Source organism: Epinephelus lanceolatus, chromosome 12, assembly GCF_041903045.1.
Source record: "Epinephelus lanceolatus isolate andai-2023 chromosome 12, ASM4190304v1, whole genome shotgun sequence".
NCBI classification, from domain to species: Eukaryota; Metazoa; Chordata; class Actinopteri; order Perciformes; family Serranidae; genus Epinephelus; species Epinephelus lanceolatus.
The window spans coordinates 29,310,465-29,337,171 of record NC_135745.1 but is presented as its reverse complement, the minus strand read 5'-3'; the positions used below and the strand labels follow the sequence as shown (position 1 = coordinate 29,337,171).

The 26,707-nt window shown below is 42.2% G+C and overlaps 1 protein-coding gene across 10 annotated transcripts in view; it reads right to left on the bottom strand.

Moving 5' to 3' along the window:
• Positions 1-240: 240 nt before the first annotated feature.
• pde4ca (phosphodiesterase 4C, cAMP-specific a) overlaps positions 241-26,707 on the bottom strand; it is a 64,973-nt gene continuing 38,506 nt past the window's right edge. For 5 of the 10 annotated variants that reach the window (XM_078173220.1, XM_078173221.1, XM_033651393.2 and 2 more), the window contains 15 exons: positions 13,731-13,922; positions 12,852-12,896; positions 11,532-11,568; positions 10,735-10,808; positions 10,573-10,625; positions 9,161-9,273; positions 5,318-5,411; positions 3,725-3,897; positions 3,541-3,639; positions 3,185-3,349; positions 2,944-3,043; positions 2,615-2,769; positions 2,402-2,524; positions 1,250-1,432; positions 241-1,113 (listed from right to left, as the gene is read on the bottom strand). In XM_078173220.1, the coding sequence (XP_078029346.1) occupies positions 628-1,113; positions 1,250-1,432; positions 2,402-2,524; positions 2,615-2,769; positions 2,944-3,043; positions 3,185-3,349; positions 3,541-3,639; positions 3,725-3,897; positions 5,318-5,411; positions 9,161-9,273; positions 10,573-10,625; positions 10,735-10,808; positions 11,532-11,568; positions 12,852-12,896; positions 13,731-13,922 (2,092 nt within the window). In that variant the 3' untranslated portion in view covers positions 241-627. Of the gene's footprint in view, positions 1,114-1,249; positions 1,433-2,401; positions 2,525-2,614; positions 2,770-2,943; positions 3,044-3,184; positions 3,350-3,540; positions 3,640-3,724; positions 3,898-5,317; positions 5,412-6,068; positions 6,450-9,160; positions 9,274-10,572; positions 10,626-10,734; positions 10,809-11,531; positions 11,569-12,851; positions 12,897-13,730; positions 13,923-26,707 lie in introns of those variants that run through there. The other 5 variants (XM_078173222.1, XM_033651390.2, XM_078173223.1 and 2 more) reach the window with 2 other exon arrangements.

Below are 26,707 nucleotides of genomic sequence, written 5' to 3'. Positions count from 1 at the left end.
ACACTGCTCTGAAGTCTGCTTTTAACTGTGTCTTCATTTTCACTGCATATGGACCTAAATAAAAGACAACAAAATAAACAAACAAAACTAAAAAGGCAGGCAAAACAGCATTGTCCCTGTAAATCACAAGTTTGGCAAGATGTCTCACAAGACGTTGTCCTGCTTTCACGCTCATTCATCACTTCCTCACTTTCTTCACAAAAGAGGAAGACAGTTCTGTCATTTGTTGTAGTAGACCTTGGGTTGGCTGGTAAAGGGGAAGTTTGTTTTTAAACTTCTCATTGTCTCTGCAGAACTTCATCCACAGTATTTCTGACAGAAAGACACAGAACACAAAGGACTGGTCAGAAACTTGGTTTCCTGTCCTCTATTAGAAGTGACTCAGTCTATCTGTCTCTCTCCAGTGCAAGTGACTGCTGTGTAAAACTGCAGACTTTCTTAACACCCCCCCCCACACCCACTCGCACTCCCACAGTCCCCAACCCAGAGGCATGCTGTCACCCTGTCCGCAGAAACCAGAGGTGGTGTTTGGTTGGAGTGGGAGAAAGGGAGTGACAGAGGATGAGGCACCGAAATCAAGAATAATAAACAAAAAAAGGCCAAAAGAAACTAAACTTTTGACTGGTGCTATATTCCAAGTCTGAAGCGTGGCACCCCAGAGACGTCTTCCTGCTCTGTCTCTCTGTCTTCTGCCATATCTTTATCAGGGTCTAAAGAAAACGTCCTGCCCGATTCAGTAGTGAGCCTTTTGGTGAGCATGTGAGTCGTAGCAGCAGAATCAGTTCTGGAGAATTCAGATCCCCTACTGCCACCGTAGCCCTCCTCTTCCTCAGGTGGACTCTCCGTATCCGACTCTCCTTCTTCCTCCAAAGTCAGCTCAAACTGGAACTTGTCGGCTGAGATGGAGCCGCTGCCCCCGCCGAGTGCTGTGGATTCCCCGGCATGGGGTCCCTCCTCCTGACCCTCTGGGTGTGGTGAGGGGCTGTGGGGGATCATGCTCTGGTACCACTCTCTGTTATCCTCCAGTGTGTCCAGGATCTCCTGAGCATCTGGGTGGACAAGGTCGGCCCACGTCTCCCACAGAGGATGAACAATGTAGTCAATGAAACCCACCTAAAGAAGAGAGGCATACAGTGTTAAGAAAGAGATTTCTCTTTGTCTTTGAGTCCTTCTTTTTCTCTACATTTCAGTTTCACACTTGATGTACAGTTGAGTTTATTAACTAAGTACTGCTGCTTTCAATCTGTACCTGGTTCTTCTCTATTGAGGCGTTATGTTTGTCACACATAGGGCTGATCTCCATGCCCTTGTCTCTCTCCCTGTCCCCCTGGGTGAAAAACTCCACCATAATGCGGTCTGTCCACTGCCGGTACAGCTCCAGAGGCTTGGTGGGGTTGCTCAGATCTGCGCAGTGTACCATGTTCTGAAGAACCTGCAGTGACCAAAAAAGCTTGCATATTAATCTTCCACTTTTTTTTAGTTGTTTTGCTCCACCTTGAACTAGAATACCTCAGCAGTCCCCATACTAAGAGGTTGACTTGAAGCAGCATGAATTGATTTTTGGCCACTTTGGCACAGCATAAAAAGCTGTAAACACCTAATAAATTGGTGGTTGAAGTCATGTTTTTGGCCTTGTGACTGATGTAAGTCCAATTTTCACTCTTTTAGCTCTGTTCAGGTTTCAATCAACTCCAGAGGAAAAAATGCGGCTCTTTAGCTTCAGTGTTGACCAGCTAGTTGTAGTTTTTTCTGCCATTCGGTGCTAACTAGTTAGTGTCAAGCTAAAAACACCTGCCTCTTGGAAACATGGTTAATTAGAGAAGGCAGACTGAACCAAAACAGTAAAGCTGGAGGCTGTAAAACCAAAACAATGAACTGAAAGATGCTAAAATGCTCTGTATTAGAGTGCCTTGGTAGTCAAAGCGTGTATCTACTGCTAGCTCACCTAGCACCACTGAGCTAACATTACAGCTCAGCCAAGGAGGATGCCATTAATGTTTACATCTTGCGCTGTCATGAGCATGAGCCTCTCGTACAGGAGTAGATGCACACTTCCTTCTGAGTGGTGATACTGTTGGCAGGTGTAGTTTGGCAGAAAGAAAACACTTCCTAAGTGAAACTGCTCACAACAAGATCTGTGGATTATCTTGAGAAACCTGATCATGATTTCTAGAAAGAGACATTGCTGTTGAGTTTTTCCAAATGTATTTTTTTGGCGCCATCTAATTCCATTATACTGGAGAGAAGGCAACTGTCTCTAACACTCGGCAACTTATACTAAAAGAGTCTAGATTTATAAAAAGGACTACAGGTAAGAGGAAAAATATGTAATTTTGATTTGGGGGTGAAGTGTCCTTTGATTGCATCTCTAACAATGAATAAGTGGCAATGTGGTTCTCACCTGAATGCGGTCTGAGTAGTTGTCCAGCAGCAGGACTCCTAGACTGGTGACTTTCTTTGTCTCCACCATGGTTTTCAAGTCTGCCAGTAGGTTCATGTGTTTAGACATATCTGTAGCCAGCACCTGTAGATTAAACATTCAGACTTAAAAAACTGATTTGAAGAAAACACAGCCTTAAATTTCAGACATAAGGCTTCCACTGAGGTGTCTTACCATATCAATGACCATTTTGCGCAGCGACTGCCTCTGCTTTTTGCTGAGGTTCTGAAAGATGTCACAGTTATCCTCCTGCAGAAGCTTAAAGCCAACAGCAAGGTGGTGATTCTCCAGCACCGAAGAGTCATTGTACATCAGGGCCAACTCTGAGTCTGAGGGCAAAAAAAAGCATTAAAAAAAGTTCACAGACAGCACTGTAAACCTTCTGAATGGGAAACAAATTAATGCAGAAACACAAATCTACAAAGACATGTGTCCACACACAGTTAAATACACTGAGCACCCACACACATTCACATAATCCCTGTGAAGCTCTGCAAACTCACTGGTGTTGATGAGAAACTGATTGGAAACTCCAGGGTGATCCACATCATGGATGGCGCTTGCAAAGAGAGCGGCGAGGATCTCCAGGTCAGTAAACACAGCCTTGGGTGACACAAGAAGACAAGGGACTGTCAATACGTGTGTGTGGGTGTCCTCAACATGACAGGGCATGTACAGATCCAATCGTTTTGGTTTAATAGCAATAAAATTTGCTCTTAGTCTTGGATGTGTAAAGGTATCTACCTCTAGAGCAGGTGTGGACAGTAAGACATGTGTGGACTGGACGACGTCTGCAGCATGAATGTTGTTGTGGTAGGCCACGTCGGCATGGTAATGATCCTCCAAAGTCATCATGAAGGTAATGAAAGTGTCCGCTGGAATCTTAAAGGACTTCATCAGCTCACGTTCCTAAAGGAGACAACAAGAGGACATTGGATCAGTCGAGGTGAAGCTCAGTCATTTATTAATATTCCTTTGTTGGGTCATTGTTTCATTCATTCATTTACTTGGCTTAGTCATTCATGTACTGTACTAAATGTCTGAGGTTACACAAAGACCATACTGTGTTAGAGAAAGTACAATATGTAGGAATGTGCTACCTGGAAGATGGTGTACATGGTGACTGTCAGTGGGCGATTCCCAGAATACTCGGAGACCTTGAAAATGTCAATACCCCATCTGTTTATGTCCTCCAACTCCTGCCGGCAGACAATTGAGAGCAAATTAAAAACAATGCAGAATTATTTGAATAGAGATTTTTTTGTGTTGAATTAGTCCTCATACCTTTCCTAAGAGTCCTTCCTGGCTGGCGTTGACCCCAAAGCGAGGGATGGTGGAGGGGGCGAGGCTGGGGCTGTGCGTGGGCTTCTTCACACCGCTGATCTGGGACATGGGCCGCTTCTTCTTGTCCTTCTCCTTGTTGGGTGGGGACATGATGTCCATGTCATGTTGCTTCTCTGTCAGATGAAGACAGACAAAATATTAACACCACAGTCTCTTAGCGATCACATACGCAACACTACACTTTAAAGGGGAACACCACCTAAACTACAGAGGACCTATTATGCTAATTTTCAGTCTCATATCTGTATTTTGAACATGTTTACATGCTTTAATGTTCAAAAAACATTTTATTTTCCTCACGCTGTCTCTGCTAGAGCACCTGTATTCACCCTCTGTCTGAAACACTGTTTGAGCGCCTGTTTCTTTAAGCCCCTCCCCAAAAAAGCCCAGTCTGCTCTGATTGGTCAGTGCCTCTGGGTCCTCATATCTCAGCATTTCTGCATCGTCATTACAGCCAGAGAATAAAAAAAAAAATCACTAATGAAGCCTCTAAACACAACAGGACATGTACCAGGAATCGGATGGCAACCAAGATTACACGATTCCCTGATGTTAGCATGTAGCTACATGTACGTTAGCAGTATACTTGCAGCCGTGGAATGACTGTAATGGAAAATAGCAGCACTTCCTGTCATGAAAAACCATCTATAAAAGCTTCTAAGTACAACCAGACATGTTCCAGCAGGAATATGATCTGAAATCTAGAAGAAATTAACAACACAAGCAATCAAGATTCCATGTTTCCCTGATGTTAGCACGTAGCTACATGTAACAGTGTAGGCTACGTAATGTAACACTTGCAGTGGCGTGCCTGGAGCAATTGACTATAAAAAGAAACCTGACATCATACTGGAGCTGGAGTAACAACAACAAAAAAAAAAACTGTTGGAGAAGGAGTGATGAGAACGGTTTCCTGAGGTTTTTGCTCACAGGGATTACATTTATATATGTTTACCTCATTATTAGAAACTTTGGCCACATTTAATTTGAATATCCTTCATTGTAACATTATAAACAAGTCTCAAAATACGGAAAAGCATAGTAGGTCCCCATAGCTTAAGATGGTTCAATAGATTCAACCAATTTTTGTGAACATGAGCTACTCTCTTTCAAAGCCAGAAATCAGAGATGTAAGTCTCAAACTTGTGATGTCATCAAGTATAAAGTCTGGAGCTGCTCAACAGACAATGAATGGGAGCCAAAGAATGTTTGTTTTCTCTTTCACACCCACATGAGCTTTATTTGTACCCATTTACTCATAATATTCCCCAGGGTGCACTTAGTGTCACCTATATCTTTCCCAATTCATTGTCTACAGAGCAGCTCCAGACTTTATACTTGATGATGTCACACATTGTAGCACTCGAGTCTTTGGATTTGGAAGAGAACTGTTCATGTTAACTTATATTTTTGGACTGTCTTAGACCATAGGAATAACAGTAGGTGCAGTTCCCCTTTAGCAATAACATGTTATTTATATGATGCATACATTTACGCACAGGTTGTGGATTATACAAAGAGAAAGTGTTTTACCGAGGAAGGTGTTAGCGATGAACTCAGACACCTGGTTCCCTGAACGGCTCGTTTCTGACAGCTGAGTGAGCTCTCGGTTCAGCATCCTCTTGAACTGAGGACAAACACACACAAGCATCCATGAGTTTGATCTCACACACACACACACACACACACACACACACAAAGCAGTCTGACTAGGGCAGCTCAAACATCTTTTTTTCTGCAAACCAACAATATCACATGAGGAGGTAATGTCTTTTAAGAAATGTAAACTTCTGTATACAGTGTCATTGCTTGAGACAGACTGAGTTGAATGTGAGTACAGATGCCACAAAGCAAGTCTCAACTCTTGATTCATCTCTGCTTGCAATCACTTGGAGAAATTTGTGTTAACACTGACAATCCTTAACCATTCATAAATACACCCATGATGAGTACACCAGCAACACCTAGATTCTCTCTCTGAAGCATTCACATGCACTACATGTGCTTGTGTGTGCGTCTCACGTCACACAGTGCAGAAGCCAATGATTGGACGCAGAAACATGCATGGCTGATTTTACGAGCAGTAGTGTGCCCTGTTCCCGAACACACTCATGCATGAGGAACATGTATATGAAATACAAAAATCTACACATCTAATTGAAGTGTCCAGATCAGTCTTAGAGAAACTTTCACATCTCAACCACCGGTTGTTCACAAATCGAGCAACATGTGAGCAGCCTCATGCCCTCCCACCTGCTCCATCCTCTCACCTCTCCTCTCTTACCTGAATGAACATCCACGACACAGAGATGGAATAGCTCACTTCTGGCATTTCAGCGCAAAGTCAAGCATGGGAGCAAAAATAAAACTGAGTGAGAGAGCAGAGCTTTCTGGTCGTCCTCCGGCACTGCCTGTTCGACAGACAGCAGGGACACTTTGTGCTCCTGTACTGCTTGCCTGAGCAAAATCCAAAGCGAGCAGACAGTCCGCTGGTTAGTGCTGTGGAGGCTTTGATCACTACGAGCTGAACAGGCGGATATAACAAAAAATATCACAGAGATCCATGGAAGAACAAGAGCGTGGAAGCATAGCTGTGGGAATGCTGTGGGATGCGAGGATGCAAGTCAGAGAAGCCACACTCCCTCGCTCCCCCTGACTCTCCCTCATTCACTCAGTTACTGCCTGCTCCCATATGTGTGTAAACAGAGGGAGAACGAGGTACTCTAATCCCCGCCTCCTTCCAAAAATGCCTAAGAATAGCAGCCTATCAGGCACCTGCTGCAGCAGAGGCTGGGAGAGGCAGAGGACCCTCATTGGTGGGGGGACGTACAAAGTGGGCAGGGACAAGTGTGCTGGAGGCGGAGGTAGTGAGACACACCATGTGCACCAAGTTTGAAGAAGATATGAAGGAAAAGCTTTGAATGGATGGAAGAAGGGATTTCATGATTTCATTCATGTTGCCAAAAATAAAAAACTGTACACTGCGTACCACAAGGATGTGAGTACATCGGCCATTTTCACGATTGAATGATTGTGGGCAGAAGATAACAAAGTATTTTGGGCACAGAAATGCCCTCAAAGCAGGCTGCCATAGCATGATGAGGATGTTTGAAATGTCAGGTAGTGTTGTTAATCTTTTTAAATTTGGTAACCCAAATTTTATCTGTGTATTGACCATGTTTTAAAACTGATGTAAAATATGATAAGATAATAACAGAAAGTCAGTTGCTTCGCCTTTAAATTAAGCACCAAATCAGGGTTGGTGACCGTTAACAGCTATGAAAAACACTCTGAATGGGCTTAAATGAACATTTCCTCACAGAACTATTCAAACATTCATGTTTCAATGGTCCGCAGACATCTCACTCTTCATCAGAGACACTGTCAAGAGTCATTAGAGATCTATTTTGAATGAAACTGCTCGATCAGCTTGTCCACTCTGGGATCAAATGTGCCTGTCTTTGCTCCAGAGTGCCAGCATGGATAATTCTTCCCCACTGACTGAAGCTGCTCATTGACTGATCTGCAGCTATGGGAGGGTTTGCCTCCCACGAAGCTCCAGCCTCCGCCACGTGAGCGAGTGGCGTGTGTAATGGTATATGTATCCAAGCAGGCAATGTATGTGATGGGGGGCAAGGCGGGAGATGTACATGTATATGATGGAAGGAAGTGTGTGTGTGTGTGTGTGTGCGCGTGTGTTGTGAGCATGTGCAGGTTGCGTGGGCGGGCTAATCGTGGAATCACACGAGCGCCGGGCTCCAGTCTGAGGAGAGGGATACATGGAGGAAGAGTGTATGAAGGGGGGGATGCCGTTTCATCTCCAGCTCCCACTACCTCATTCACATTTTTCTGCACATGAGTGGGGGGAAGGGAGTGTCTGTGTGAGACCATCCTGCTCATTCATGGAATAAGCCCCTCTTCAGTGTGCTGATGGATGGGAGATTCTCTTCATATTTTCATGATGGACTCTGTGTATTAGTGAGCTTTCAGACTTGTTTAAGGATCAGTGAAGGCGAACAGCACTTCAGTGCATCACACACAATCCACAGGCTTTGTGTTGTACATGGAGCTCACTCTAACTTGGGCTGCAGAAGATTACCAGCCATCAATGAAAAACTGGAGGAAATGATTAACGTGTCTTACGTATTGCGTTTATTATTCATTCTAATAAAGAATGCTGACGTATTTCATCTCAAAAAGGAAACACCAATTAACTTAAATTAATCTGACTGCTGATTTTTGGCCATAAAAGGAAGACCTCGCCCACAAAATGATTATTTGTATATCAATTACTCACCCCATTATTTTATATTTGTGAAGAAAACGTTTTTCAAACATGTCTCCACAGTGAACAGAGAATCCAAAAACTGAGAAAATTCTTTTTTTCTTTTTAAATTGTGCAATAAATTGATAACAGAACAAGAAATGACTGGTACAAGGATGTACAGTATAAACGGCCAAAAGAGACTGTATAACATAAGACCAAGAAAAATTCAAGTCTCATTTATCCAGTTGCTTGCTCAGTACTCCCCAAACATATGCATTTTGATAAATAAGAACAATTAATAACACTTACCCACACAAAAAACACACCTGGGCAACTGCATGCATTTGACCTCTGCTAGTGCATTTCATTGAATACAGTTCAAATGCACATTTGCTTCTCGTTCGTGCGTGAGACTGTCTATGCCTAAGAGTTTTAAATAGCAAGGTTTTACCAAAATGCATGTGTTTGGGCAGTACTGGGCATACGACTGGATAAATTAGAGTTGGATTACACTACGCCCCCCCTTTAACTTTAATTCATCAAGAATTTTCTTAGTTTTTTGATTCTCTATTCACTGTGGAAGCATGCGAGAAAAACAAAGTATTCTTCTTGAATTCAACGTAACACGGGGTAAGTAACTGATATACAAATTGTCATTTGGTGGTTGAAGTCTTCTTTAAAGGTCTCCTCTGAAATGGAGAACAACAGTTGTGGAAAGAACAACTTGATTATCTTTAGATATTCAAACAAAGACGAGCTAACATTTGGCTAAACTAACTATTTCAACGTGATGAACATAAAAATACTGGAGGTGTATTCTTTAAAATCCACTAGATTTGACTTTGATGAGTTCAGGGTCATGTACTGTACTGTGTTCATAGAGTCAGACTACCTTAAAAATGGCAACAAGATGGATGTGACTAATAAACTCCTTCAGGGGGATGAATCACAGCACAGATGAGAGTGAGTGCACGGCAACCTTGCTCTATTAAATGTTACCCTGAACAATGTGGCAGTGTGTATCTACCTTTTATCCTGTGACAGGTGTGTATGTTCAGTGTGTCACTTTGAGGCTGTTGGTTATGTGTAAGTGTATTATGTTTAAGTACCTTGTTGGAAGCCATCTCGCTGACAGAGTGTCGAGTTTTCAGCGTCTCTAGTTGTTCCAGACACCAGTCCAGCTCATCTAGAGTCTCTATGGCCAGCTGCTGGTGAGGCTCCTCTGTACCAGACAAACACAGCAAGGCATTATGGGAAGGATACTACTCTTGGAGAGCATTCACATACTGTTCAAATTTCAGAAAGAACTGTATAAATTTTCTGTTCTTATTTTTTGAGAACACAAAATGAATGTCTCACATATTTAATCAGTGGTGGAACACTTCTATTAGACCACATCGTCAGTTACTAGTTACTTTATATATTAAGATTTCACATCCAAAAGATAAAATGACCTTTTATGGTGGCAGAATCATAGATTGAACTAATAATACATACTTTATCTATAGGGATAGTTTGGATCTTTTGAAATTAGTTTGTATGAGGTACTTATCCATGGTCAGTGTGTTATCTACAGTCGATGGTGGTCGGCACGCCCCCAGTTTGGAGAAGCAGGCAGGAGTAGCTATGCAATGTACTGCTGTGTACAGGGGCTGCAGCAAAATGTATTTTGCCCACCTAAAAAAATCAATATCAGTCAAGTGTATGACATATCTGGAATATTTTCACTGCTTTACCTTGACGTCAGACTATATCCATTCATATATGCTGTCACGCCACCAAACTCCTTTGACAAAAAGTAATTTTACCTTGCAGAACACAAGAGTTGCTGGCCTACTGCTGTGTAGATCAGTTAATTAGTTTGTTTTGCTCTCTGACTTTGGTAAATCCGAACTAATCCTAACAAACAAACCAACTGAGGCAGAAGTAGATCAGCAACTCTTGTGATCTGTGATGTAAAATTACTGTCTTTGTGAAAGGAGTCTGGTGGTGTTGAAGATAGAATAGATAACAGCTTCAGTTCAGTTCCCTGTCAGAAAAGGCTGCCTGATGGCAAGGTAAAGCTGTGAAAATATTCTAAATATAGCGTACACTTAAACTGATGTTGTTTTTTAGGTGGGAAAAATGTTTTGCTGCTACCCCCGTCCACAGCAGTACATTGCGTAGCTTCTGTGTCAGTACTCCTGCCTGCTTCTTCATCATGGGGGTGTACCAACTGACATCTGTTGTAGGCAACACACTGATTAAAAAATGCCAAATTATCCTTTGCGTAACATTTTCAACACACAATTTTAACGTTTTTTCCAATGCAAGAACTTAAAGGAGTATTCTTACATTGTGGTATTGAGATTTTTTCTTCAGTAAATAATCTTAATACTCATCACCACAAGATTTCATGTATTTGTAAATAATATCTATTTACTGATTCATAACTTTGACGTGTTATCAGCGAACCAGATTTGACAGCTTACAAAATAAATTGTAATAATGTCTTTGTCATCTCTCTGTCTTTCTGACCAACCTGCGAGACTGGTCTTGCACATGGATGGTGGGTTGCTGCCTGAGGATCGCGTCCTGTAGACAGAGACCATCCCAAGTCAGCAAGTGAAGTCATACATCTTTTCTCAGGTGTGATGGTAAGATCTCTAAAAGGTTCATTATCATACATTTTTTAAAAACCTACTTGCTGGCTGTGCGATCTTGCTGGCCAGTTATCACGGCAAAGTTACTTCGGACTGTCCTCAGGCTGGCGAGGACCTATAAGATAAGAACAAGAGACTGAATGTACAAGATCATCATGTGACATATTTGTGATATAATGACACCACAGACATCACCTCATTCAAAGCTTTAAACACTTGCACATGCCTTCACTTAATTCATCTTGAAGCAGATTTAGATGCTGTTTAATGTGACTCTCTGACAAGCCTTTGAAACCAGATACAGTGGCTTTCATCCTCCAAGCCAAAGTGCTACGCAGAGGCATTCCCCTTTCTGATGTTTTGATAGCATCACTGACGCCCCTCTATGTCATGTCTGTCACTCCATCTGCAGCCAAACACTGACTCAGCACGCAGAGGAAGCCCACAGAGTATCCGGTGTCCGGGCCCGACCCATGTAGCAGCCCTTATCAGCCAGCATGCGACTTTAAACAGCATGATCCAGCAGTATTGGATTCACTGCTTCTTTCGCGGTGTAAAGTGAGCACAAGTGTGACGCACATCCCACGCAAGAGCCAAGCAACGCCGGCGGGATGCCTGATTCTGTCGCAGGGCCAACATAATGCTGAGGGGCTGTTCCAATGAGCCAGTGAAGCCCAGTCTCGTACCATCTGGACTGTATTATAGGTTTTGTAAAGACCTGCTGTCTTTTGCTTACAAGTGGACATGATTTCTTTTTATTGGGCCATCTGGCAAATTTACAAACAGCACAAAAAGGAAGAATCCAAAGTGTTGGATGAAGAGGTTTCAGAGGACTCACCTGTGCAAATGGTGTGACGATCATGTCTTCTGTATGTCTGCAATACAGAACAGGACACACAGGAGGAAAAGGCATGAAACACTGTTGAGAGGACCAATTAATAAGCTCCTAAATTCTATTGATTCATTTATGATAGATAAAAAGTTTTAGCGACTGTGTTAAAGGGACAGTTCACCCCATATCTGAAGCATATTTTTCCTCTTACCTGTAGTGCTATATATCAGTCAATATTGTTTCGGTGTGAGTTGCAGAGTGTTGAAGATGTCTGCATTCTCTTCAACATAATGGAACAAGATGGCACTCAGCTTGTGGTGCTCAAAGTGCCAAAACACGCTTCCGTCTGCATGATGACACAGTTGGCGGATGTAGTTTGGTACAAAGAAAATAGTTCCTACATGAAACTGCTCACAACAAGGTCTGTGGATTATCTTGAGTAACCGGGTCATGATTTCTAGAAAGAGACATTGCTGTTGAGTTTTTCAAATGTACTTTTTGGCGCTTTGAGCACCACAAGCTGAGTGCCATCTAGTTCCATCATATTGAAGAGAAGGCAGACATCTTTACAGTCGATATCTACGACACTAAATGGATAGACATCTAGTCATCACCCATTCACACACTGGTGGCCGAAGCTACCGCACAGGCTGCCAACTGCTACTCAGTAACCATTCACTCTCACCCACACACCAGTGGGGCCACAGCCACCCCGGACTATCTAGACTGATAAATAGCACTACAAGTAAGAGGAAAGAAATGTTCTTTTGATTTTGGGTGAACTGTCCCTTTAAGATGATATTAATAGAAACCAATCTGCACCTGGTATCACTTCTAGTTTATCCAAAAATGAGGCTGTCTGTGCAACCTGGCAGCCAGAGAATTAGTTAGCACATTTACTTACTCAGATATCCTCATTCATCTTCCCCTTTGTCATCATTCTGATAAAATGTAGCTACATCAAAAAACAAAGACGTCATGCACTGCGTATAATAAGGTTGGTGAGGAAACAGACTGGGATAGGTGGAAGGGTGGGTGATATAAGTACGAACTGGTAAATACTCACAAGTAAATAAAAAAACACAGACTTGGTTTTCTCTGATTAAGCGTCACATGCAAAAACAAACAAAAGAGAACTGGGTGTTTTAGGGGAGAGGGGGGTCTAACGGGGGGTCACAGGTGAAGTGTTTGATATTTAGTCACGTTTGTCAGGAGGGAGGTGGGAAAAGGCTATGAAGCCGTCTAGAGGGAATGCAGGAGAGGGCTTTGAAGGGGACAGAGTCAGTGTTTTTAATCTTGTTTTTGTTTTATCGTGTTTCTTCTCACCGAGATGACAACCAGTTGACTTCCCAGTGCTTCAAGCTTTCTTCCCTTCAAAAACAGACAGGCAAGAGTCGATGAGGAGAGCTGCGACTGCTTACTTTACAGACTTAAAGGTGTTTAGACATTATGAACTGTGTGGGGGGACTGTTTTAGGGACATTATGGAAACACAAACAGCCAAAAAAAAAAAGATACAGCAGACGAGAAATCTACCCATTTCCTCAATCCCAGTGAAGCAGATTGTAAGCATTTATGATGGAAAAACAGCTGGTTGGACTAATGCTGGGCTGTAGGTCTGTGCAGATTTTAGACGCACGCCTTGCACAGCATGTTTTAATACGGCCTTTGAGCTAGTTAAACTGAAAGACCGGGATAAGAAAGCATCAAAAATTCACTTAAGGTTGACCCCTCTCAGTCTGTGAGGGAGTTTTGTGCAGACTAGCCTTCAAAGTCATGACAGAGAAGGCACGGCACTTAAATAGTTTGTCCCTTTGGTTTTAGAGCACTCTCGAGGAATCCAAAGACAAAAAGACTAGTTTCAAATTTGCAAATTAAGTTCAGACCGCAACTGTTTGCTGCAGCTTGTCAAGGAGCCAACCCTTCAACCATCCTCCTATGTGGAAACCTCTCAGCACAAGTAAGACATTCAAGCAGAGAAAAATATTTACAGACATGTCTGTTACATAGACTATAAACATGTATGTTATCTAACATTGGTATTAGGGCCAAAGACTTCGTACTAAGATGATGTAAATGAAGGTTGTTATGATCCTGAATGAATAAAGTAACACATTTTGATTACAAGCCGCCCTCCTGAACACACATCAAATATAAAACATTGTATATCGTGTAGCAGAGCGTCTCCCAACTGTAATGAACTTACAGGTCGCTGGCAGTGGAGGAGTTTCTGGAGGGACCTTTGGGTGAAAGGTCAAAGTCAGAGTCAGAGCGGTAGAGGAAGGATTCCCGCCGCTGGCTGTGAGGAAAGTTGGCCTGTAAGACCAGACCAGAGCCAGGGCTGGCCTGGGGGTCCAGGGGGCTGCGGCCCACTGACAATCCATTTTCCACATCAAAACTACATCAACAAGAATAAGAGAGACAGGAAGGGAACACATTAAGGTCAGATGACTCGAAACACATTTTAGGGATAAAAACACAAACATGCAGATTTACCCCAAAGCATGGAAAGGAAATGAAAGGAGCAGTCATGTATCCACCCTTGACACCCACTTCTCAGTAAAGGGGTTGCCATTTGAAAACGAATGAATAGTCCCATTAAAATACTGCAGATCAGAATGTCTGGAGAGCATGCGTGCATCAAGAGTGTGGCTGTGTACTGGCAAGAATCTGGGATAAGATACATATCATGATATATTGCCATACTGTAAGCAAGGCGATATACTGAGATCTAACTTTAGGAAAAGTATCATTGAACACACCACAAAAACCTAACTTTTTATGCAGTCAGAACAGTGGGATCTGCATTTATATTTGTCACAGTCCCTGTAACACACTAGCAACATGTTGTCACGTTGAAGTGGAAGAGTTTTATTGCTGAAGATAGATTACAGCGCTGAAGGATCTCTCAGTGGGGGGGGTTTAAACACAACATAATATGAAACACTGCCACAAATCTTTGCATGTAAACTATTAATTAAAAGATGATAATGTACTCAAGTGTATCGATATTTTCTCACACCCCTTATGAGGATGCACATCCTGCATGAATCTGTATTTGGATGTATCAGCATTAGTGTCAGTGAGTGCAGCAGGTAATATGGATATGGAGCTTAGCGAAAGTTCATTCAGGAAGAGTCATTCACAAATCTCTTTACCTCACTCTCCGGCTTCTACTCTATCAGCTGACTATGGGCGTCACTCTTAATTAATCCAACCAGCTTTTGCCACGATCTCCCTGACTCAATTATACCATTGGGGTCACATTTTAAAACCAATCCCCTCTCTGCTGCTGGCAGTTTTCGTTTCAGTACGAACAGATACAACCTTCCTCCACCCCATTCACCAGTCTTCATCACATCCAGTGCCCAGTCCTGCTCTGCATCCCATCATCCTCATCCTCAGCCAACTCTCCTCACCTCCACCAGTGTCTAGACTCCATCTGGGGAATACTCCTAAATGAAGCATGGCATCTCTACCCCCTAAATATACCCATTATCCTGCACTATGTAATTAATCATTGTTCACTCTAACTGAAGACTCTCCTGATTGAAATGATGAATAAAATGTTACGCTTGTGGTCACAGACTGTCTGGTTCCCATATGAACTCTCTTAATAAGGCAGACAAAAACAGTCCCAGTTGAGAGAGACTGGTACTGCTCGTGCAACTGAGAATGCTCCAGTAACAATGAAAGGGAGAAAAGGAATATACAGTACAATACTCCAAATCTAAAAATAGCACAATCCTTCAACACCGGGTAACAACACTCAGCCGTTTTTATCCCTTCAACAAGACAGGAAATAGTGTCATTTAGAAGGAAGCGTGACCATTATGAACCAGTCAAGACCAAAATAAGGGCTAAAAATGACAAATTCAAGAGGGTGGCACAAAGGATAAGACAGTGTGAAATGTGTGGGAGTGCAGTTATCACACTGAAATGTGCCACAAAATGGGCTAAAATCAGCTCTGCGTTTAAAATGGTCTGCGATAAGAAGGAGCAGATTTAGACAGGAACCACAATAAGGGGGTGTTGAGAGCTGCTGACAGAACGGCTTCTAATTCTGATGTCTGCTTCTCAATGATCCTCCGGTCATAGCCAGGCCAACCATTTTAACCGACCCATTCACACCAAGTTAATGAGATACAAAGATGACAGCAAAAATCTGCAATGACAGAAAAACAGAAAACATCCCAGATGCCACCTTTTCCAGCCAGCATGTCTGTATTTGAAATAAAAAGAACAACATGACGTGCACTTCATTAAAGGTGTGAAGACAGTGTGGCATGCAGGTGAGGCACAAGTGTGTGTATGTGTGCATGCAGAGGACATCTACATGCGGAGAACGACTGTTTGTGAACAGCATCAGAGTATCAACGCGGGGTCATGTGAGTGTGAGTCTAAAAATAGCCCCGCGTTCAGGTGAGCAGGGGTTCCTCTTGATCAAACACGATCCGACTACGAAGAAAAAACACCAAATAAAGGCACAGCGAGGCCTCTCTTCAGTCTGGGCACGTTTCAGCCTTGATCCACATCTCTATTTTCCCACAGCCCCTCTGCTGACATGCAAACCCACAGAGACTCTGTCAACCTGCAGCTCCGCTTGGCAATGTGTATCCTTTTCTAAACAGTCTGAGGAACTCCAGAGGAGAAATCCACGCTTTGGCAAAACAACCATTAGCAGAACGTGAAGGATTTTGGAGACTGAGGCACACATTCAATCTTTTTCAAATAAATACAGCAGTGGAAGCGATATTCGAAAATAAAAATAAAATCTGAAATCCAAGGCAAACAAAAAAAACTAGAGTTATGGCTGCGGGAGTGTTGGCTTGAGATGTCTGTTGATGATAAGTGTGGGAAATAATGAAACATAACACTGAAACATCATCACAGTCTCGAGTACATCACAGATTCCTGGATAGAGTACCGAATAACACCACTCTGAATATTCTCTTTAGCTGTGTAAGGTCCATACATTACAAGCTACCTATGATTTAATTTGATAAACACCATGTAACAGAATAAATGTTTATGTGTATGTAATATGTGTTTATCAAGTACCATTTGCACCATATTATGCCTATCATACACTTCAAGACTTTGAAGGGACTTTGAAAAGATTTAAATCTTATATTAAGTTATGACAATTATACAATAAGTATGTTTTCTTTAGTGTATAATCAGCTGAAAATAAGAATCATTATGTTTTTGTTACCTTAAAATGAGCCGTTTATATCTACACAGGGAGCGGGTCCTCGTTGATGGAGCTCATGTTGCACAGGCATGTTTCTACAGTAGCCCAGAATGGACAAACCAAACAGGACCATTTGCATTTTCATGTATTTGCAATGGTAACTGTTGTTAGCAGCCCCTCGAAGATGAGAGCATCAGAAAAACATCTGTGTTTTTACCGGTTTAAATCACAGGGTCCGGGGGCGTCGGTGGCTTAGTGGTAGAGCAGGTGCCCCATGTACAAGGCTGTTGCCGCAGCGGCCCGGGTTCGACTCCAGCCTGTGGCCCTTTGCTGCATGTCAATCCCTCTCTCTCTCTCCCCCTTTCACACTTGTCTATCCTATCAATTAAAGGCCAAAATGCCCCAAAAAATATCTTGGAGAAATAAATAAATCACAGGGTCCATTTGTTTCAGGGAGGAAGAGACCTCTACAGATAATTCAGCTCTTGGTAAAAACCGCCTAGACAAAGATCACTGAAAGATTTTACCTGTGAGAAGTTTCTGGTGGTCGCAAGCTGCAATCCTCACTGCTACATGCCCCAAATCTTACACACTGGGTCTTAAAGGGATTGCCAAAATTACTACAATTCATCCGGAGGGGAAGGTGAATGTGTGTGCAAAATTTCATGGAAATCCATCCAATAGTTGTTGAGATATTTGACTCAAAACCACAAATGTCAACATGATGGAGGCACTAAATGAAAACTCAGGGGAGCACCAAAGTCCATAGGATTCATCATCTGAGGATTATGCCAGTCCATCCAATAGTTGTTCAGATATTTTAGTTACAGTACAGCTTTGATAGCATTAATACTGAAATTCTACGTTATAATATCTACTAGTAGGTATGCACCAACTGCAGAATGCAAACATCCCATTCATTCCTCTTTCCACTCTTTCCTCCCGTGCCCCTCCCAACCCTGCTACCCTGCTAGGATGCTGCATGAGGACAAGACGTTGGTGTGTTACTGGCTATTACGTAACACCGAACAGAAGCCCCCATCCCTCCATTCATGTGACAGATTCAGACCCACTGACTGCACTATACATAGCCAAGGAGAGCAGTCAGAGGGAGGGAGGGAAGACAGCGGGGTGAGGGGTAAAATAGGGCAAAGAGAGTGGGGAGAGTAAATACAATTTCAAAGAGCAAGAGAGTACAGCCTGTTCTGATGCACGCACATGAGTGCTTTTTGGTTAACTGTGCACTGTGTGACTGGGCCAGTGTGTATTTGAGTGTCTGTGTGTCACAGATGTGAGGATTAAACATGCAATTAGGAATTTCACATTTGTACGTGATGCCTTTAATGTACTACAGCTGTGCAACGTGCCACCTTACACACCTAACATGTCTAGTTTTGATCTGTGGGAACACATTACTCCTGCACAGTTACTACGAGTACACATGGAGCTCGGAGCTACACCCACTCCTCACTCTTCATCCTGCCGTCTACATCTATCTTGTTCCATCCTGCCTAATGATGCTGCACCCCTGGCTGCCCCTGCGTGCTCCGACCATAAACTTGTGATTTCTATATTTGTTTCCGCATGACACTTCTGCCTCCGTGCAGCTAAATTTAGCCTCCCCATGCATGGGGAATAGACCAAGAGAGGCAGCGACGCAGCTAAAAATAGACTTTCAGGTAGAGTACAGAGCCCTCCCCTCGCCTCTCTTTCCCCTCAGCATTGCAGAGCAGCACATTTTTTCCCTCCATTCATGAATATTAATGGAGAAGTTTCTATTTGAAGCTGATGCCGAGCTAAAATTAGATCACAGATCAGAATATCGCCCACGTCTTTCCCTCGCTGCTATTTCACTTCCAGTTTTCTCATCTCTCTCAGGGGAGTGAGTGTAGTCGTGACTCTAACTTGTGACTGGACTTTTTACCTTCTACTTTCACACACACACAAACACAATAACAATACAGCTTTGCACACACGATTCCTCACAGTATATTCACAAAGATCTCCCTCAGGTTAATATGAATAAAGGAAAATAGTCACAGCAGCATGAACATCCAGAGTAGTTGTTGCCTAGGTAACAGCAAAGGGGGAATCCAAACTAGACTCCAACAATGATTTTAAAACACATACTATCTACAGTATAAAAGGACTGATCTAGTCAGGTTTTGCAGGGCTGTGTCAGAGAGGTGTTGGTTCAATTTCGAGGCCATTGTGTTATTGTTTTTTTCCACAGATGGAGATCATATTTTGCTATTCTATTATTGATTATAATTATTGCATTTATACTGAAAACTGACAAAAAAAAACGCACATTTATATTTTTAATGCAGAGAATGTCAACTGAATTGTATTTGCTCTGAATATTAACCCCAAAACATGCCGATTGTACACAGTATCTATACATACTCTTTACAATATGTCCTCTAAATATGTCAACTGAGGCATTTTGTGTTTTCAGGGGGGTCAAAGGTTAGCATTCAGGCTAAGCGTGCACATCGTGCAGACAGGAAGCTCCCACAGAGGCACTGTGGCTGTTTGGATGGCTGGTCTTCATACACAACTCTATTGTCTTTGTGTCTTTCACATGCCAGCCAGTCACACCCACCCACCCACCTCTTCCCTCTGCCTTTCTCAGCCACAAGTGGTAAAAATAAAAACAACAGAAGGGATCTTTTTTTAAGACCCTGTTGAGTAGGAGGGTGTTGTTAAATAATATATCAGATAAACTTGTTGGTGAGTGATGGCTGATGTGTATAGTAAGTGCCATCTGAGGAACTGAAATAAATCTAAGAGGTCCCTCTGAGGACAGGGTCCCTCTACTGGGCTTTGGTGAGATTGCAAGAGCTGGCCATCCTGAATATTCCACCGTGGAAATACACCACAGAGCTGAAACAGTCAATTCACTGATTAGTTGATTTAACCATGAAATAATCAACCACAATTTTGATAACAAATTATCTGTTTAAGTAGTTCCTCCTTCACCCAAAAATACTCCAGCCTAGAATAATGTGAGGATTTCTTTGTCTTATAATGATAACAGATATTCTCAAACTGTTTTTCAGGCGCAAAAAAACACGACACACTAAGAAAAATACATGCAAAAATAATGTAACTGTGGTTCACCGCTATGAATTTCACCAGAAAAAAACCCCGCTGAATTTACATGTGCAAAAATAAAACTTGAATGTCTAATTTTGTTTGTAGTGACAATATGATCATATTACCAAGATATAAGTTACACTGACAGTCAATAAATGATCCCTCTAACTGTCTACAAAGCTCTCCATAGTCTCACCCCTACATATGTCTCAGAGCTCCGCACCCCTACAGCACCTCCAGACCCCTCAGATCTACCCACTGTGGGGAGTTTTTTTATGTAGAGGCTCTTCAGCTCTGGTAAAGCCTCTCGGAGGCGATGAGAAAGACTGTGTCTGTTGATGTTCTTAAGATGCATCTTTGGTTTAAATTGTTTTTAACTTGTTTCTACTCTAATCTTTAGCTTTATTCTTTAGCTTTATTCATCTCTACACTTATATGTCTCTATGCTTGTGTGTGTACACATACATTTCTGTTTTTGTGAAGGACGTTGGTGCCAGCACAGAAATATGTGAAATGGAGACAAACTTAAACTGTGCACAAAATGTGTTATGAGTACATGATGGCAACAGGAAAACAATGATAATGCAAAGTCTATTACCAACTGTTGCAGTTTCAAGCATGTCCTTAACATGATCAACGTTGTGAAATGGTTGCAGTTTGTTTAGGTTGAGGTAAAGACAAACACTTGGTTAGGTTTAAAGAGCAAAAAATTGTTACGTTTCGGTTAAAACTACTACTACATACAGGACGGAAGTGACAAAAACTTGTGCACTTTGCGTAGTTATGCAAGTAACATTAAGTCTTGAAAGTCAAGCACCTACACTGACTTTTGTTTTCACACAGGACACAAACAGTGCCCTTCTATCCACCCTCTCTTGCTCTAAATTCTTAAGTTGTGTGTTCACTACAACAAGAGATCCTCACTGACTTTGCATTGACATTGTTTTCATGTTGCCAGCAAGAACACATTTCGTGACCAACACCACATCATGTAATGAGTTTGTGTCCATTCAACCCATTCTCACTGCCAACTTGTCCAAGGCTGATGCTTGGTCAGTGACCCTTGGCGTCAGATACCAATGCACCCAGGCACCCTTTAGCAGCAGTAGAAGACACATTGGGCAGCAGCATGTTTTGACACATGGAGCAACAAACTCTGGACTTTCATCCGGGAGTCCGCTGTTCCTTTCTTGTATGGCACCTAAAGTCAATCGAGTAATTTAAACGTAATGTAGTGTGCTAGTATGTGTAGCATGCTACGCTAGTGAGGTGATGTGACATTACATTAGAGCTCTCAACAGACCGAAAAACTTACAACCCAAACTAAACCGACCCATGTAAGTTGAAGCCTGAACCTGGCCCATCTAAGATCATCACATAAAATTGGCCCTACCAAGCCCAACTCCCTCAAAAAACACTTGTTGGCTTCTAACGTCCAGGATGCACTGGCTGTGTGGCGGTGCAAGCCACGCGCTTCTGACTCTCCACACTATTTCCCCACCAGAGAAGCTCTCTGCTCTGGCCGGGAGGAAGGACAGAGGACCCGGCCTGGAGCCTGGCTGCTCCCTCTCCTTCTCTCCCTGCTCTGTAAAAAAAAAAAAGAAATCCACAGCCCCTACACAATCTGGCCAATTGGGGCACATTTTCAGCACATACCCTGTCCTATCTGTTGGGCTTTTCGGGACTCCTCAGGCTCAGATTGAGACTGAGAACTCTACATTGAATTACGTTACAATATTTTTTTCTAGACCTAACTATGTGCGTTTGTTGCCGAAACCTAAGAGGGTAAACTGAATTTTTTTCTCTATATTGTAGCTTTCTTTTGGAAAGAGATTGTTTGCATTTAACAAGTGGAAACTATACATTTCCTGGCAAAACAAAAGTTTATTTTGAAAAGACACAATGCATGTAATGTGCATAAATTGGTACGCAGTCCCCAAGCTTCCAAAACTGATGCAGCATCGTAGTTTAATGTGTCGGGTGACTGACCAAGTGTGGGGTATTTGACAATATGGGAGTGAGAATGTGTTGCTCCATTTCATGCATTTCTATGAGACCAGGCTGTTGGTGCAAACCACTTTGCTTTTTAAATGCTAAATAAATTAGGTAACTTTAAACATGATAATACTGAATAATCACCAAGCCCTACACTGTAAATGAGACACATTAAAAGATGTTCATGTGCAGAGAAGATAAAGAAGATATTTATAGTCCAAGACAACAAAGCAAGCTGAAACACATGCCACTTCTTAGGGACCACATATGGTTAAAAAGATCCGTCCTGATTTGGCATCTGCATTTGCACATAAGGCTTCATTCACATCTGCCTCAAAGGCGCCCGTACATACACACAGACACACAAACACACACACACTTGACTCTACTTTCTGTAGCCCAAACTGAAGCCAACATTCCTGTGCAACATAAAGCCCAAATAAAAAAAGTGTAAAGAGAGAGGTGTGTTACAGCGTTTGTTATTTAAGTGGCTGGCTGGTAAGAAGTGTGATTGATGGTAACCTGTCAGTGGCCCTGATACTCGACACCCCGCCTGCGTCACCGCCTGTCACGGCAACGTCAATCCCATCTGGGGAGCATTAAAATACAGGAGCTACGGGGCAGAGCAAGAGAGAGAGCGCGAGCGGAGATAGGCCTGTAAACCAGGGCAAGCTGTCATCTGAACCTTCATTCATCATTCCCAGGCCTGCGCCGTCACACAGCCAGCGGTAGAATTTGTTACACCAGCGCCGACTTGCAGGACCGGTTCAGCAATTTATTCAAGACATTTAAAAGAAGGCTTAGGCTGCATGTAACACAGATCTCGTGTAGTGACGTTTGAGGGTACTGAATTTCCTTCGCTAATTTGGAATAATCTCTATTACGTGACAATGAGCATGCTGAAAGCTGTATGAGGCAAATGAAGACCTGCAGTGTATAAGTCTGACTTCTTTTATTGCCGTGGCGTTTAAACATAAAGTCCAAGCTGTGTGTATATCTGCACATGACACATGAAAGATGTTCTAGAGCAACCAAGGATTAGGAAGATTTTAATGAGACCACAAAGTTCGCATCAGCAGCTGGGAGTCCACACCCTGAAGCTCAACACACAGAACAAAGTCAACCACGGAGGTGGTAAATCTGGCCACATTACAGAGGCAGACTTTAAAAGTGCTCTTGGAGCAATTTCAAATTCACGGTGACATTTTCTATGTTTAACACAAGAGTCACCAGTGTGTGTTGTGGGATAAAAGCTGTCTGGTTGTTTTCACTGTGGCCCCTCACATGCAGGGAGAACCACCCTGTTTGTTTGTCTTGCCCTTCCTCTCCTTTCCTGTGACATCATATTATTTGGCCAATGTGGACAACCTGGTGGCGGTGGTGTGTTTTTATGAATACAAAGTATACCTCCATTAAATTACAATAGTCTTATGTAAACTCTACGCCTCGCATATTCTGGCTACAATCCTTATTTCAGTTGTGGTTGAATCTCAAACAGCTGACAGTGTGTCTTCGTCTTAGTTAGTTGCTTTTTGGGAATAGTTTTACTATGAAATATGAACTCTGAGTACTTTGCAGCTGACATACATGTATTGAACTCTCTTTAAATAGGTATCGGCATTGAGAATATTAACTAGATGTCAAGTTTAACATTTTGGGAACTATGCTTTTTCACTTTCTTGTTGAGAATTGCGCACACACATGTAAAAAACAAAATCAACATTGTCTGTACTCTCATAATATTCTACAGCCTTTGATCCCCACGGTTCAAACACAACTATGCAAATACGTTTTCAAATAAACTGCACCTTCTTCCTGGAATAATGTTACATACCTGAGATCGTCAGAGCTGATTACTGAAAAATAGCACAAAAACAGCACTCTTGGTCAGTGTGATTGTTGAACAAAAATTTAAATTCAACACTTTTGTTCTTACTTTTGCTGCCTTTATTCACAGGTCGTGAAATCTAATACATGTCTTTTGATAAAATAGCACATTTTAGAGCGGCCTTTTATTGTGACCATCCCAAAGCACACCTGTGTAGTAATCTTGCTGTTTAATCAGCATGTTGATACGCCACACCTGTCAGGTGGATGGATTAACTTGGAAAGGGAGCAGTGCTCACTTGCACAGATTTTACATGGATTTTACAATTGCCAGGAGACAGCGAGTTTGGCTTATCTTAAAATCTGGGGACAGACAAAAGTAAAAAGCTCAATTCCCCATTTAAGGGGGATTCATGCATGAATGTATTATTAGATCTGAATACATGACCCCAAGATGGCACCTATTTGGCCCAATGAGAATTGCTTTTGTTGCGTATGCCAAAAAAGTTTCTACTTTGGCGATGTGCAGGCCATTGAACATGCTTGGCAGTGTGTCACCCACTGGCTCCGCCTTCGAGTTCCAGCTCAGTTCATAGACTTTACACTGTGATGATGTCACAGATTTTTTACCTTTCTCTGCTCCGGGAAAGTCTTAAAAATGCAAAACCTCCATGGATATAAAAAAAAAAAGTAATAAAAAGACTCATAATTGACCTTGTTTGCAGTTCGAGGTGTCCTGTCAATTGTTAACAGACACTTTTCTCATACACCTAATGGTGGAAAACGCTTTTAGAACACAGGGGATTTGTTCGCCTCAATATTGTAAGAGGCCACTGGGAAAAAAAGAAACAAGGGTGAGTGGCGCTGGGTTTTTGTGTGAAACAGACCCAATATTGCGTATTTGGTGTGAGACAATTTTTTGGCCAGGAGCAGTGACTTCCTAAAGTTTTCACTGTTTGCCTGGCAACTGCTGCTGGCCAAGGAATAATTTGGTACATAACCCCTGTAAAATGGTGAACTGCTGTTTTTACACTTCTGCTTTTGTAGTGATTAAACTAACAATATATAACGCATTATTCAGTGAGCTTTAGAGGCGAATTTTGTGACTGTTGGACATGAGAGTGGTGTCGATCTTCTCAGCTAACTTCCTGCAAAAAGCAAATAAAAGCATTTCCCCAAACTCTCCCTTTAACTTTCAGTGGTAGAATGTTAGTGTGGGCAGCAGCATGCATGAAAACATTAGATCTGGCTCCCAGCCCTCCCTGGTTGTACCCCTGTCTCTGTCACTGCCTAATTCCCCTTGTTAAAAAACATGAGGGAAACGGCTGCACACTGCATATATCCTGTAGCTCCCCCTGAAAGCAACAGAGCAACATTAAATTTAAGAGTACAGTTTACCTGCTATTATTTCGGAAAGCACGTATGAATAGCAACACAAAGAATAACCTTTCAGGCATTGTCATTTATCATTTCACACCCAACAAAAACACGGCCAATATGTCAACCTTTTTTATATATAGACGTTATGCAGCTGCGATATCCATGTATGTGCATTGTTCAGAATCAGGCAGTGAAAAATGGTTTTAAAAGAATGTGAGTCAATGTAGTGTTAGCTGACATAACAGAAAGGCAGGAACACAGAATCACTTCACTGACCTTTATATAAAAGAAGTCAGAGTTAGGAGACAGATGTACTGCATAATGGGACAAGTTTGTAAAGAGCCAGTGTGGTGTGTTTCTCTGGTGGACTGTTGAAAGAGAATTTTATTGCTTAAGAAAATAAGATTAAACGCTCAACTTTATCAGATATAGTGGAAACAATTGGATCTATGTCAAAGACAACAAAGACTATTTTTTTTACTTTATATAACGCTGTGTTTTTTTTTCACTGCAACACACACACACACACACATTCGTAGCACCTGAATGAGTTGTTTCAAAACCAGCAGCTGGTTTATAAATTAAACAGGTGTGTCTGTGCATGTGTGTGTGTCTGCGTATGTGTGTGTGGTCTTACTGGTGGTCATTGTCTGTCCACTGTGTTTAAATCAGAACGGTATATTTTGCTATGAACTCAGGACAACTAAAAGTAAGAGCCAGACAGAAAAATAAAGACAAAACTAGTGTGTGTCTACACATTATGTCTCCGTGTGTGTAATTATTATTACATGTGAACTGTACTCTCGGTGTTCCCTCTCTGACGGCTGTAATCGCCGTCCCAGAGCCCAGCCCTCTTCCTCAGATCTTTCCTTTGTAAAACAACACAATGCTGTCATGACGCGTGAACTGGTGGGGCGCACGCTGACCTCTGGTGCACTTAAAAAAAAATTTCACTGCTGGATTTTGAAGCTGAAAATGTGTCCCTTTAACAGTGTGAAGTGTCTGCTGAGGAAAGTCTCTCTGTTAATAATTAATCAATCAATGTGGTACAAGCTAGTTGGGTGCAGTGTCACGATCGAGTAGGTGAGCAGAAAGCCGACTGATTTACCAATTTTAAATGATAAACTTTATGCAGTGTTTTTCTCTCTTTCCTAAAAATCTGCAGCTTGGTTTTAAGTTCAATACACTCTTATCAGCTGTAAAAAAAATCCAGCAGTTTGAGTGCAGTCAAATAGTTGAGAAATACTTGCATTTTTTGTGCCTGTTCTGCAAAATGAGACTCGGATAACCAGTCTTTCACTGTAAAGGCATTCCTTAGGTTAAAGTACTGCTGTTTGTCTTTCCCTAAGTGAACTTATAAAAAACTTGCAGATAAGAACAACACTGTTGCATTGTGTAAAGGACGACAGAGTGAGGTTAGAAACACTGGCAGTGGTTAATAAAGCTGAGTGAGTCGGAGACCAGAAGAGATTTACAGTGAGCTTACAGTACCTACATATATGCACTACTATCCTACAGGATTGTATAGCGCAGCAAAGAAAACAGTGAAGTGAGAGGAGAAGAATTGGAGGGAAATGAACATAAGTGGTGGCTCTGAAGAGAGGAAGTGAGGAGCGAGGGAGAGAGAAAAGGTTCAGAAAAGTTCACAACATGGTCTATAAAAGTGTCGTAACATGAGCAGCGTGAGG